The 12,968-nt window shown below is 43.1% G+C and overlaps 1 protein-coding gene across 4 annotated transcripts; it reads left to right on the top strand.

Moving 5' to 3' along the window:
- The first annotated feature begins 5,483 nt into the window (after positions 1-5,483).
- Commd6 (COMM domain containing 6) lies at positions 5,484-12,215 on the top strand. Of its 4 annotated transcripts, XM_075949478.1 has the most exons (4): positions 5,499-5,761; positions 5,848-5,859; positions 9,024-9,176; positions 11,821-12,215. In XM_075949478.1, exons 1-4 carry the CDS (start codon positions 5,714-5,716, stop codon positions 11,869-11,871), a joined length of 264 nt encoding a protein of 87 aa, XP_075805593.1. In that variant the 5' UTR covers positions 5,499-5,713; the 3' UTR covers positions 11,872-12,215. The 4 variants fall into 4 exon arrangements, with proteins under 4 accessions (XP_075805595.1, XP_075805593.1, XP_075805596.1 ...); XM_075949480.1 differs by lacking the exon at positions 5,848-5,859 and having other exon boundaries at positions 5,484-5,770; XM_075949481.1 differs by lacking the exons at positions 5,499-5,761; positions 5,848-5,859 and adding an exon at positions 5,892-6,032.
- The last annotated feature ends 753 nt before the right edge of the window (positions 12,216-12,968 follow it).

Below are 12,968 nucleotides of genomic sequence, written 5' to 3'. Positions count from 1 at the left end.
TGAGGGGGCAGCCATATAGCCAGATCTGTGGGAGACTATCTTAAGGACCTTCATTAAGGCAGGAAGACCCATCCCCCATGGGGGCCATCTTTCCCTAGGTAGCGGCTTCTGGACTAGCATGCCTGCATTCACTCTTTCTCTGCTGCTTGGTATGGGAGTGATGTGAGCAGGTGTGTCCAACTCCGGACACTTCACTGCTCCCCACAGTGAGAGACTGCCACGTGGAAGTGTGAGGTAAAGCTCCGGACACTCCACTGCTCCCCACAGTGAGAGACTGCCACGTGGAAGTGTGAGGTAAAGTGAGCCTCTCTCCCTCGGTTGCTTCTGTCGAGTAACAGAGGAGAAACAATGACAATTGGATGTCACCATTTTTACGTGAATGATTGATTGGCCAGGTAAAATTTCCGTGTTTATAGAACAGTTCATTTTGTTTTCATTGCTGCTGTTTTATTATGTGGGTTGGTCAGATTTGGCTCAAAAGCTAAGAATTTTAAGCCTTTCTTCAAGCTATGAAAACCCTTAGCCTGCTAGGAATATTAATTGTGTCTAGCCCAGGGTGTCCATCTTTGTTTATGTTAGCCGCTGATTACACAATATATAACTCATATTCCCGAATAGCCTGAAGCATAGCATTCAATCCCCAGGGATCATTGGAGGATTCCACGGGGCACACTGGGGCTTTGGAATCTGGAGGCCTCTGAGGTTAGAGCTTCAACCGTGTGTTACGCCACACTGCTGGTAGTTTTACTTGGGAGCTGTTTAGCACACCTGGACTTCTGTTTCCTTGTGTTTAAAATGAGGAGGAGGAGGTACGCTTCAGACAGATGACAGACTTTGGAAGTCTGGGGATCATGGTGATGACAGAAACTGCCGGTGTTTGTTCAGAACTGTGGCACAGAGGAACTTTGCTGTGTCTACACACTCGAATGAAACGTTGAGGAACATTAGTAGTCCTCTCTTTATAGACAGGAAAGCTAACACTCAGAAAATCTAACAAGTCACCCAGCAGAATGATGGAAAGGGACCTCAGTTGGGGTTTAAAGGGTTCTAAAGACCCAGTACATCAGTAACAAATCGCCTTGTATTGGTTTCCTACTGTTACTGTAGTCAGTGTGTGTAGCTTTAGAGGGGCTTTTTAAAAAATGTGTGTTTGTGCCAGGTCATAGCGGTGAAAGCCTTTAACCCAAGCACTCAGGAGGCAGAGGTGGGCCTCCTCTGTGGGTTCGAGACCAGTCTGGTCTACAAGAGCTACTTCCAGGACAGGCTCCAAAGCTACAGAGAAACCCTGTCTTGAAAAACCAAATAAATACACTTTTTTTAAAAATGTGTTTGTGTACCACCCTGTGCATGTTTCTTAGAGATCAGAGGTCAACTGGAGGTGATCATCAGATATCTTCCTTAGTTGCTACCTCTGTTTCTGAGACAGCATCTCTCCCTGAGTCCGGCCCTCAGAGATTTGAGTAGACTGACTCAGAGGTCTGTGCCTATCAATCCTCTTGCCTCTGCCTCCCAGTGGTGGATTTACAGCTGTGGCCTATGATGCTTGTCTACTTTACATAGGTGGTGGGGATCCGAACTCGGGTCAAGTGTTTATGTAGCAAGGCCTCTACCAACGGAGCCATCGCTGCAGCCCAGAACTTCAGGGCTTTAAGCAGCAAGAAGTTATTATTCTACAGTCTGAAGGTAAAACTTCTGAAATAGATATTACTGGACTGCAAAGTATCCAGAGGGCTGTATTCATTAAATCTATGTGGGAGAATCCATTTTCTTTCTTATTCTGGCTTCTGGAAGCTGCCAGCCTTCTTGGCCCCCTTAGCCCCTTCTCTGTGTATGAACCCAGCAAATGGGGGAGTCTTTTTCACACTGTTTCACTCTGACAAACTGCCTGTGACTACAGCTCATCACCCCCACCCTCGCGATGAAGGACACAGGTCATCACATTGCTCACACCTGAGTAACCTGCTTAGCAGCCGATGTGTGGTTTTAATTCCCACATGTGATGTAAGGTAACTTATTCACAGACTGTGGATCAGGAAGTAGATATCTGGGAGGATTTTGACCGCATTCACTGATAGAGCAGGGTAATATTGTATGATACAAGAAATATGTTTAGGAGACCTCCAGTTTTTGTTTGTTTGTTTCCCTAGCATCTTTTCATCTAAGTTGGGTTGAATCGTCCTTATCTCTCCTGCTGGTGATATTGTTCGTCTCTGGTACACTAGTGGCTTTTCCAATCACATAAATATACCCTTTATAGTACACACCATGGGCCAGAGAGCAGACAGAAAGTAATGCAATTTCACTTAGCATTAGTTCAAGGAGTGGGTGACTCTGTAGGTTAATCAGTCTTTCTTTCAGAACTGAAATTCAAGACCCGTTTTCTCTTTCCCTTTGTGCTTCCTCTGTCCCCTTGGAATATTAGTCATATGGCTGGGACTCCAAAGACACCGGCCATCCATGTCTATATATGTATCCTCTTCCCCCCCAAACAAGTGGAAAAGACAAAGAAAATGGAGTCCAGGAGCAAACAAGAGGCCAAACCAGGCCCGAGAACCAAGAGAATGGGCTTTTTGCTATGCAACTCTCGCAATTCACTTTGCACGCCAATGAGTTCCTCCCTTCCAGTTCAGAGGCCACAGCTTTGAGAGAATAGTTCCTGCTAATTTGCTTAGACTATTTGATTCAGATTTGTATCACTGGGCATTTAAAAGGAAACTAAAACTTAATGCTTAAATAGGAAGAAATGTCTTTTGGTTTCCTCCATTCCCCTGGAACCTTCATTACCTCAAGAGTTCATGACATATAGCACTGTGGACTTCCTCTTATTTGGGACTGAGGAGTTTTTTGAAAATTCTCTTAAAGGTATAACCATGTGTGTATAATTTTGGCAATTTTTGTTACTTCATAAAAATTTTGTATTTTTACATTTTTAATTTTGGATGTGTGTGGGGGCAGGGGTCAGAGAGAGACTCATGACAGTCAGGTCTCTTATTCCTCTGCGTGGGTCCTGAAGATCACTCTCAAGTAGACAGGCTCAGTGGCAAGCTCTTTGACCAACTGAGTCATGGTGCAGGCCCCAAATCTGTATTTTATAAGTGAGAGTCGAATGCAAATTATATTATCTTGTAAGATATAGACCTGAACATAGCAGTTTGGCATGTGTTTGTTATAACATGAAAGAACATGGATTTGTAGACTGGAGACTTTCTGAAGGACCATGTCAGGAGAGTTACAGGTTCATCATAGTCAGCGGAGAGCATTAGGGTGGATGTCCTCATACCATAGGCATGATGGGGTCTTGAAGGAAGAGCCTTCATTATCAGTAGGACAAAGAGAATGTCTGCATCTTACAAGTTTTCAGGAGCGGGGTGGGGCAGGAAGAGGGCAGAAGGAGTGTCAACTGCAGAGGAAGTGATCGAGCCTGGCCTAGCCTTAGTACGAGGAGTCACAAAGCAGGGAGGCCACAGGTAAAGTAAACTTGTTGTTCAAGGTTGTCTTGAGCTGCCAGGGGAGGGAGAAAACTTCAAGGCCAAACAGAAGCAGTTTTTATCAGGTCTGTGTATCTATGCCTCAGCAGAGAGCCCGTAGGGACCTGTGGCCTGATTTCCTAGAGAGAATGAGAGGGCAAGGCAGAGGAGGGTCTGTGATCTAACAGGTCTCTGGAGCAACAGATTATTATTATTTTTTTAATGTCGACACAAAAACACTGCTCTCATCTTAAAGGGAACAAGAGACTTTATTCTGGAGCCTTTTTGAGTGACCATAGCCGGGAACACAGATTTAACTTAACCCAACTTCCACATTCAAACATGGAAGCAGTTTCATGAAGTTTTTACAGGGTTACAGAACAAACAAAGTCACAAACTAAGGCAAGTCTAAAATACACTGATGGGCTGGGAGGTGGTGGCACCTTCCTTTAATCTCAGCACTTGGGAGGCAGAGGAAAGGGATCTCTGTGAGTTCAAGTGTAGCCTGGCCTACAATGTGAATTTCAGGACAGTCAGGGCTACATAAAGAAATCCTATCTTGGAAAACCAATAAATAATAAAATAAAAATAAATACATCAGTGGGTACATCAGAGAGACAGGTACATCGAGCATGCAGGCCGCAGCTCTAGGTGTTTGCTGTATTTTAGTTAACTAGTACAATTCAACTGTGCGAGCTGTTTGGTGATAGGTAGAACTCTAAAGATGTTCAGCCCGCAAAGAGTCTCATCTTTATCCAACAGCTCCAGGTACTACTCAGAAAATGTCATTTCAATACTATACCTTAAAGCTTCCTGGAGTTAGTCTGAAATATTTGGGGATGTCTTATTTAATCACTTGAATTCTTTAAAACAGAGAACGTATGTAGGCGGAGACTGCTCATGCATTTTACGGCCACCCAGACCCGAAAATAACCACACAGAAAGAAGCTCTACTAATTACAATACTGTTTGGCCAATAGCTTAAGCGTATTTCTAGCTAGCTCTTACACCTTGAATCAGACTATTTCTAGCAGAGTAGGAATTGGCTGGTTAGGTTACCAAACATGAGGGAGACAGGTTCTACTGCTTGCTTTGGAGAGGCAGTAAGTACACAAAACCATGGGTGTGAATAGTCAGGAAAAGCAGAGAATCTCAAAAATAAACCCAGCAAATACAGAAACTGCATGAAACTGAGTGCTGCCAACAACTTAGATGAGTTTAAAAGCAGATTCCACCTCAGGTCCTTAAGGGAGCCTTACCTGCGGAGCTTTAGATTAGGAACTAAAGGGAACTGGAGTCCTTAGCTGTATTCTGATTGTGGGCAGGGTAGGTAATCAATGTTCGAATATCGTTGGAGCAAGGTGGGTATGGTGGTGTCTGTCACCCCAGCACTCTGGTGGCCGAGGCAGGAAGACTGCTGAGCTACGGAAGCCAGCGTGGGCTGGATGATGAGCAGACTACAGAGGGAGTCTCTTTTTCAAAAAATAATATATATATAATATATGTATATATTATATATAAATATATAATTTAGTTTGTGGCTAGAGTGTTCTTTGGAGGTAAGTGCTCAAGTATTTAGAGATGCAATACTCCTTATTATGTATAGTCTGCGTTAAAGCAAATGCGTAAAGCAGTGACCGTTGGTAAATGTGGACGACACATGTACGAATTTTTATGTGAAAATATTTTCATTTTTCTAAATAAAATGCTGGCATGGGAATAAAAATTGGCGTGGACATTCTGTGAAGACTGCATCGGCGGTCTGCTGAAATCGGGTTGAAATCTGAATAAAGGCAGCAGAGGTTTTTGTGTTTTAAGGCATTTCGCTCCACCCTTCCATCATCGGGCTAGGCCAAGGATGAGAATTCGCCAGGCAATTGCAGTTGAAGTCACACAGCACAGCAAGAACCATGCAAGGGGGTGTGGCCGCTTCTCCAAGCCTTTCCACAGGATCGCTGACTGGAGTCGCACTTGCTCCCAAGCACAGTCACTTTGCGCTTGCGCACAGACGAGCCCACTCCTTCCCCGACCGTGGGGGAGGCGACATCCTGAGGGTTATTCATCCTCCACTAGGTTTCCTCCGCGTCCTTGGCCTTTCTCCCCACCGATCCTTTCCTCAACCCAGTATATCCTAAAACTGATGTTTGCTTGAGACAAGTCCAAAATTTCTTGAAAATTTACTTTTCTCGCTCTCCCTAGAGTGGGCTGGGCCGGAAGCGGAAGTGTCTGTGAGTTCCAGTCTGGCCATGGAGGAGTCTCCGTTCAGGGAACCGGTGCTGGACGCCAAATCCGAGGTACATTCGGCCTGGGAGAAGGGGCTGGGGCGGACAGTGGTGCCGGGAAGGCTTTTCTCTGAATCGTGTTTCTGCTTCTGTTCCAGGTCACCTGCCAGGTGAGTGGACGCCCCATGCTGTCGCGCTGCGGCGTGCGGTCCCCGCCCCTTTTCGTGGGTCCTTCCCCGGGCTGCGTTTTCCCATTGGACTGGACAGTGTAATTTAGGCTGCTCTGCACAGAGAGTGCAGTGCAAGCTTTGTTCCAACTTACTTAGTCAGCCCTTATTCCAAGGTAGGAATATGGTGTTTTAAAACATGAGGGTTACATGAGCAATTATTTACTAATGTTTGCCAAGATAGCTCCCTTCCTTCTCCTTTAACTTTTTGTTTTTTGTGTTGAGACAGAATCTCACCGACTAGCCAGGAGCTTTTCTAGTAAGACCTGATTGGCCTTGAACTCCCGCCTCTGCTTCTGAAGTGCTAGGATTAAAGGCGTGTATCACCAAGCCCAGCTATTTCTCCTAAGAAGTTATTTTGAAGATAAAGTATAAGTTTTCTAACCTTTCCTATTTTACATTAGGAATAAAAAAAATTGCCTTTCTAAATTAATAATAACACTTGTCCGAGAAAGTCAGAGAACTGGAGTTTTGGACCAGGAGTTGCCTAAGTTCACATAACATATAAGGACGTGATGACGTGAAAGCATGCTAAGAGCGAAGGGGCTGGTAACAATTTTAATTTCATTTTTAAATTTTCATGCTCTTCACTAAACTGTTGCGACTTGTAGTTCACACTACAAGTGTGATTCTCTAGCCCCAGCATCCCAGGTAGCTGGATTTACTTGCCTAACACCCTGGCTTACCTTGCTGTTGCTTTTGAAGGCACCTGGGATACCTATAAGCCTGCTTGTCTTTGCATGCATTATATGAATTAGTGGTCCTGTCCCGAAAATTAAAAAAAAAAGATATGAGTTAATGGTGCTGCATTGTTTTGAGATTTTTTTATATGTCTGTATAACATGTGGGTCACTGGAGGCCAGAAGAGGCCTGGATTCTTTGGGATTGGAATTATGGATGGTTGTGAGCTGCCATGTAGGTGCCGGAAACGGAACCTGGGTCCTATGCTAGAGCAGCAAGTGCTTTTAACCACCGAGCCATCTCTTCAACCAGAGTTAGCTGAGTTGGAATCATTGTCATTATTTATTCATCTTCAGGAATTATTTTGTCCATTCACTTTGCATTATGTGTTTTATTAAAGATGCCCTGAGACTGACCTGTACTGGGCTATAGGTTTTTATTTGTTTTATGGAAATTTTTTACCCCAAAGCAACATAAATCTATCCCTTACACTTCTGCAAGTCAGAAGTGTGAAACCAGAGTTTTGGGACCAAAGTGAAGGAAGGTTTGGGTATGAGTGGAGGGAGGGTCTCTTGTTTGTTTTTCCTGTTCTTAGCTGGCTCCTTTATTGGTTTGTGGACAGTGCCCGGTCCCAGCCACTGCTCCCTCTTCTGATTCTGACCCTCTTGCCTTCCTTCTACAAAGATTGATTACATTGGGCTCACATGCAGGGACTTGCATCCCATGGTCTTAATTTCGTTACATCCTTAATGCTTGCTTTCTCGCTTGGAGAAAACCTCTGTGGTTAGGACATGGGCTCATCCGAGTGACCTGTGTGCTATAATCTCTCCCACACAGTGATTCTCTGGTGATTGGTCATGTGATTATGTACATAAGAAAAGCCACGATAATTGACAAGACAATTAGAATCAATAATGAGTTTAGAAATATCATTCAGATTGGGTTTTTTTTGGGGGGGTGCGGTTCTTTGCATGTTCAGACACAAAGAGCTGAAAAATATAATTTTAAACAAATTTTACAACTTGAAAAGAAATTATACAGTAGATTGCAAATAAATCCACCAAGCTAGGCATGGGTGCCTTTTAATCCCAGCACCTGGGTGGCTGAAGCAGGAAGGTCGCCACAATTGTGAAGCCAGTCTGGGCTTTGCAGAAAAATCTTGTATCTAAAACCAAAACAAAACAAAACTAAAAATCAAATAACAGATAAAGGCAAACGCTAGTGAGGAAACTCATAGGACCATCAAGGCGGCTCACTGGACTAATTATAAAGGTATTTGCTACCAAGCTTAATGACGTGAGTCCAATCCCTGGAACACATGGTGAAGCAGAGAGTAAACTCAATTCAAGTTGTCTTTTGACCTCCACGTGCCCAAGTGAATACAAGTTTTTAAAAAGTTTTTTGTTTTTGTTTTTTGTTTTTTTAATTGTGAAAAGCAATGAGTCCAGCATGTAGGAACCTTGGGAATTCTTACTTGGTCCTAATAATTAAAAACTGGAAAGTCAGCAGCTCTTCCTGTGTCTGTCACAGAAGTTTGTCACAAGGTGTACATTAGTTCTCTGCAAAAGAAAATCAGCCAGTCCAGCATGTATGCTTTGGTTGCCAGGCATCCTCTCGCGTTTGTAAGTAAGACAGTCAAATCCTTGGTGTCAGGGTCCAGAGCTGCCTTTATCCAGTTCTGTTTGATGCCATGGCAACACCGAGGAAGCATCATCAGGAGCTAGATTAAAAACACAGTAGTCATTAAGCTTTTAATCTTTACAGTCAAACAGACATGGGCTTCTGTTCTCGTTTCTGAGGTGTGTGACCCAGAGCCCATCGCCTAAGCTCTCTGAAACTGGGTTCTGTCATCTGCGAAATGGAAATTATAACCTATAACTGTGGTGACTCAGTGAGGCACTGAGCAGGTGACTGCTGCACAGCACGTCCCCTGGCATGTGTCCGTCACGAGGACTGATGGAATCTAAAGCCTGGCCGTCACCACTCATTCTAATGGTAGGTTTGGGCTTGACACTGAAGGGAGGAAACAGCCGGGCTGGTTTCCTTGTGTGCCTTGGGCACCCCTGACGTCCGTGGTACCCATCTTCTGTTTTAGGACTTGTGGGGCATGAGCAGGACGGAAGGTTAGAACGTGCTCCTTTGGTGTGCCGTGGTAGAGAAGCTAAGCGTGCTACAAAAAGCCGCTTTCCCCATCTTTCTGCATCTGCTAGACACTTAGGTGCCTTTGTTTGACATTCTGCTTTGTCCACTTGTTTTCTGGTCCTGCCTGTGCCCTTTGTTTTCTTCATTCCCATTTGACCATCTTTTGCCTACCAGCGTAAATGAATCTGTTTCCAGGCACTGTGACCAGTACTGAAACCAATACAAGACGGAAGACAGAAATTGCGTATTGTTTCTCACATGATGCTTGTGCTGCTGTGTTAAAGCTTGTAGATTTTCAGTGGAAACTGGGCATGGCTGTGAGCTCTGACCGCTGCAGATCCCTCAAGTACCCGTATGTGGCAGTGAAGCTCAAAGTGGCAGACCCTTCTGGCCAAGTAAACACCAAGTCCATCGAAATGACAATCCCACAGTTTCAGGTTTGTAGTGTAACTCACTGAATTTAAGTTGTACTGCTGTTTCAAAAGCTGTATACAGTCTTTCTTAACAGAAAATATTTATTTATTTACTTACAAGTTGATGTACTTTAGATCGCACTAAAAAGAAAAACTGAAGTTATTTTCTCTGAGAGTTTGCTAAGTTTTCCCAGTAAGATGCGCCGATTTGTGCATAGTGCCCTTTCATTATTGTAACAGTTTTTGACTAATATATTTAGGAATACTTCATCTTCTCTACAGGATATTTACTCTGTAATTAACTTTTTATTGTTTTTATGTTTAATAATAATTTTAAGCAAAAGTAATCTTTTTTTGGCTAACATTGGGTTTGTTGACTGCTTACAAAACGCAGTTCAGGGCTAATACATATTGATGAGTCTTACTAGCTAGAGATTTCAGTAACTCGGTAGTTTATGCTTAAACTTAGGGCATTCATATTATCGTTTTATTTACCTTCTATCCAAGGAAGAGAGCAGAAGTGTCTAGTTAGGGTTTTCATTGCTGCGAAGAGACACCATGGCCACGCAACTCTTATAAAGGAAACATTTGGTTGGGGCGGCTTTCTTACAGTTTCTCACGCTTAGTCCATTATCATGATGGGGAGCATGGTGGCTACATCTCGGATTGCAAGCCACAGGAAGTCAACTTACTGTCATTCTGAGGGAAGCTTGAGTAAAATAGACCTCAAAGCCTGCCCCAACCTCGACACACTTCCTCTAGCTTGGCCATATCTTCTAATAGTGCCACGCCCTTTGGGGGCCATTTTCTTTTAAACCACCATGGGGAGTGAACACTGTCTAATTTCCTTTTGAATGTATATCATGAGAGATACCTATCGTTAGCTGATTTAACGGTGTGTACAGTTTGGTTTGGTTTGCTGTGAGCCCTTCAGTAGCTGAAGCAGCTCTCAAAGGAGAGTTGAGCACTCCAGAAAGCACCATAGTGAATGAACTGAAAGTAAAAGCTTCATTTTTGAAGACTATTAAAAGCTGCATTGGTTCTGGGCTTCCTTTATTGTTGTTTGTTCACTTGGGGTGTATGGGGTGTTTTGTCTGCCTGTGTATCTGTGTACCATATGCACGCACTACCCACTGAGGCCAGAAGAGGGCATCAGACCCCATGGACTGGAGTTTCAGACAGTTGTAAATGGCCACGAGAATGCTGGCAGTGGAACCCAGGTTCTCTGGGGGAGCAGGTAGTGCTGATGACTGTGGAGCCTTCTCTTCAGCCTGCCCTTCTGTTTTGGTGTGTGTGGATGATGTGGGATCACACATGTGCTTGCTCACGTGAGGTAGGTGCTCTACCTCTAAGCCAAGGCTTCTGGAAAAGTCTTCCACATACCATTGTATGACCTTCGAGTTCCTCTTTATAAACTGTATTTTAAGGGGCTCTTGATAGACAAGACTGCACACATTTATTCTTAATGATGCTGATAGACGTCTGAAGGAATGGGACGTGAGGAAAGGTAGTAGTGTGTAGTTATGGACTGAATGGGAAAGCCAGATTAGCCTCAGACATTCCAGTCGTTCACGGGTGCAGGCTCTTTCTTCATCTGCAGGGCGTTTCTATGGAGTTTTTCTTCAGGAGTAAATAAATTAGCAAACAAATCACCTTATCTCTGAAGCATTGCTGAGGTATAATTGATAAATAAAAATATGTTTTCAGTGTATACAATGTGATTTGGTAAGAATATATATTCTGCAGCGACTTTTCATGAAGGTAATTATCGTGTGCATTTCCACGTGGTGTGTATAAATGTGTGTGCACTGAGAACATTTAAAATCGACTCATAATCTCAAATATACTATTAATCACACTCACTGTTCTGTACGTTAGGTCTTCAGAACTTTTATAGCTAAGTTAGTACCCCTAGCCAACATCTTCACTTTTTCCTCACCCCTAGCATCTGACAACCACATTCAATTTTCTGTATCTGAAAGTTCAATATTCCTTTTGGTGTTTTGAGACAGGGTTTCTCTGTAGCTTTGGAGCCTGTCCTGGAACTAGCTCTTGTAGACCAGGCTGGCCTTGAACTCTTAGAGATCTACCTGCCTCTGACTCCAGAGTGCTGGGATTAAAGGCCCACCACCACCGTCCGCCCGGCTGAGTTCAACATTCTTAATATAAGATCATATAGTGTCTATCTTACGGTGTCTGGTTTGTCTTTACCACAGTGTCCTCTGGGTTCACGTGTTGGAAATGGCAGGATTTCTTTTTTTATAGCTGAGTGATTCCATTGTATGTATGTGCCTATATGCATACAGCATGACAGATAGTGGCCACATGTATGTGATACGTGTAAGGGATTTGAACAGCTGTGGATTTTGCTCTCCATGGTCGGCCTTCTGAGCCAGGATCCGGAGGATACTGAGACACCTGCAGAAGTTATGTACACGTTTCATGTTTTCTTTGGGAGGCGGTTCTCCTGTTTGTTATTTAGATATGGGCTTCTTGAGGTTTGTCTCAGGTTTGCAGTGCCTTCTTGTCTAGGTATGTTTGTTTCTCAGTGATCTTCACTTAGGATGTAACATTAAAATGCAAACTATGTGTGGTAGTTATATATAATTAAAAGAACAATGTAAATAGACTGAAAAAGTAAAATTAATATTTTCCCCTTTTCCTCCAGAATTTCTACAGACAGTTCAAGGAAATTGCCGCTGTCATTGAAACTGTGTGAGGACAGATTCCAAAGTAATGGACTCTACCTTCCAGAAGAGAACTGCATATAGAAGAAAGATATTTATGCAATGAAAAGTGCACTTCTGGGACTGGATAGGTGGCTCAGCGGTTAAGAGCACTGGTTGCTCTTCCAGAGGACTCAAGTTCAATTCCTGGTAACCACATGATAACTCACAACTGCCTGTAACATTAGGATCAGGGAATCCTACACCCTCCCATAGGTGTCTATGCAGGCAAAGACAAATGGGTAGAAAATTAAAAATTAAAAGAATTTCACTTCCCAATTTTTTCCCCAGTTTTAAAAAAAAAATTGATAAACTCAAATTTTTCAGTGGTCACCAATGCTTTGCCTTTTCAATGAGCTAAAAGTGTCTGTGTTGGGGCTGGAGAGATGGCTCAGTGGTTAAGAGCATTGCCTGCTCTTCCAAAGGTCCTGAGTTCAATTCCCAGCAACCACATGGTGGCTCACAACCATCTGTAATGGGGTCTGGTGCCCTCTTCTGGCCTGCAGGAATACACACAGACAGACTATTGTATACATAATAAATAAATATTAAAAAAAAAGTGTCTGTGTTGAATACTAGTATATGTATGTGTAATTATATCTCAACAGATAAGTAAATGATACTCTTAAATGTATATCAGAAAATCTTTAAATCTTATTGATACAGATCTAACTTTATATATGAAGTTTAAAGCTGCTTAACAAATTCAGTTTTATAACATTCCCTTTGAAATAATTAAAGGAATTACTTACAGAATTAGTGCGAAGAATGGGATCTCATTCAGACATTTGTAACCCGGTTAAGGTAAACCAGTCCCTGTGTTATCAGAGTAGTGCACTGTTTCTGCTATTTGTAGAAAATTTATCAGGACAAACACAGAGGCGATCCTGTTCCATCTTGTCTGACAGTCAGAGAGTTTGAGCTCATTTTTGCTCTTTCAAATTTGGTGACAACAGGTGTGGCTGCCAACAAGAGGTCCTGACGTAGGGTGTGGTTACTTGGTGTTTTGGGCATTAAGATGGCCCATAGAGGTAGATCCACTCCATCCTGACCAAAGGTCGGAGCATTGAAGCATACTACTTCTTCTTCT

Source organism: Microtus pennsylvanicus, chromosome 15, assembly GCF_037038515.1.
Source record: "Microtus pennsylvanicus isolate mMicPen1 chromosome 15, mMicPen1.hap1, whole genome shotgun sequence".
NCBI lineage: Eukaryota > Metazoa > Chordata > Mammalia > Rodentia > Cricetidae > Microtus > Microtus pennsylvanicus.
Note: the sequence above shows the minus strand (reverse complement) of the source record. Positions and strands in the feature narration are given on the sequence as shown.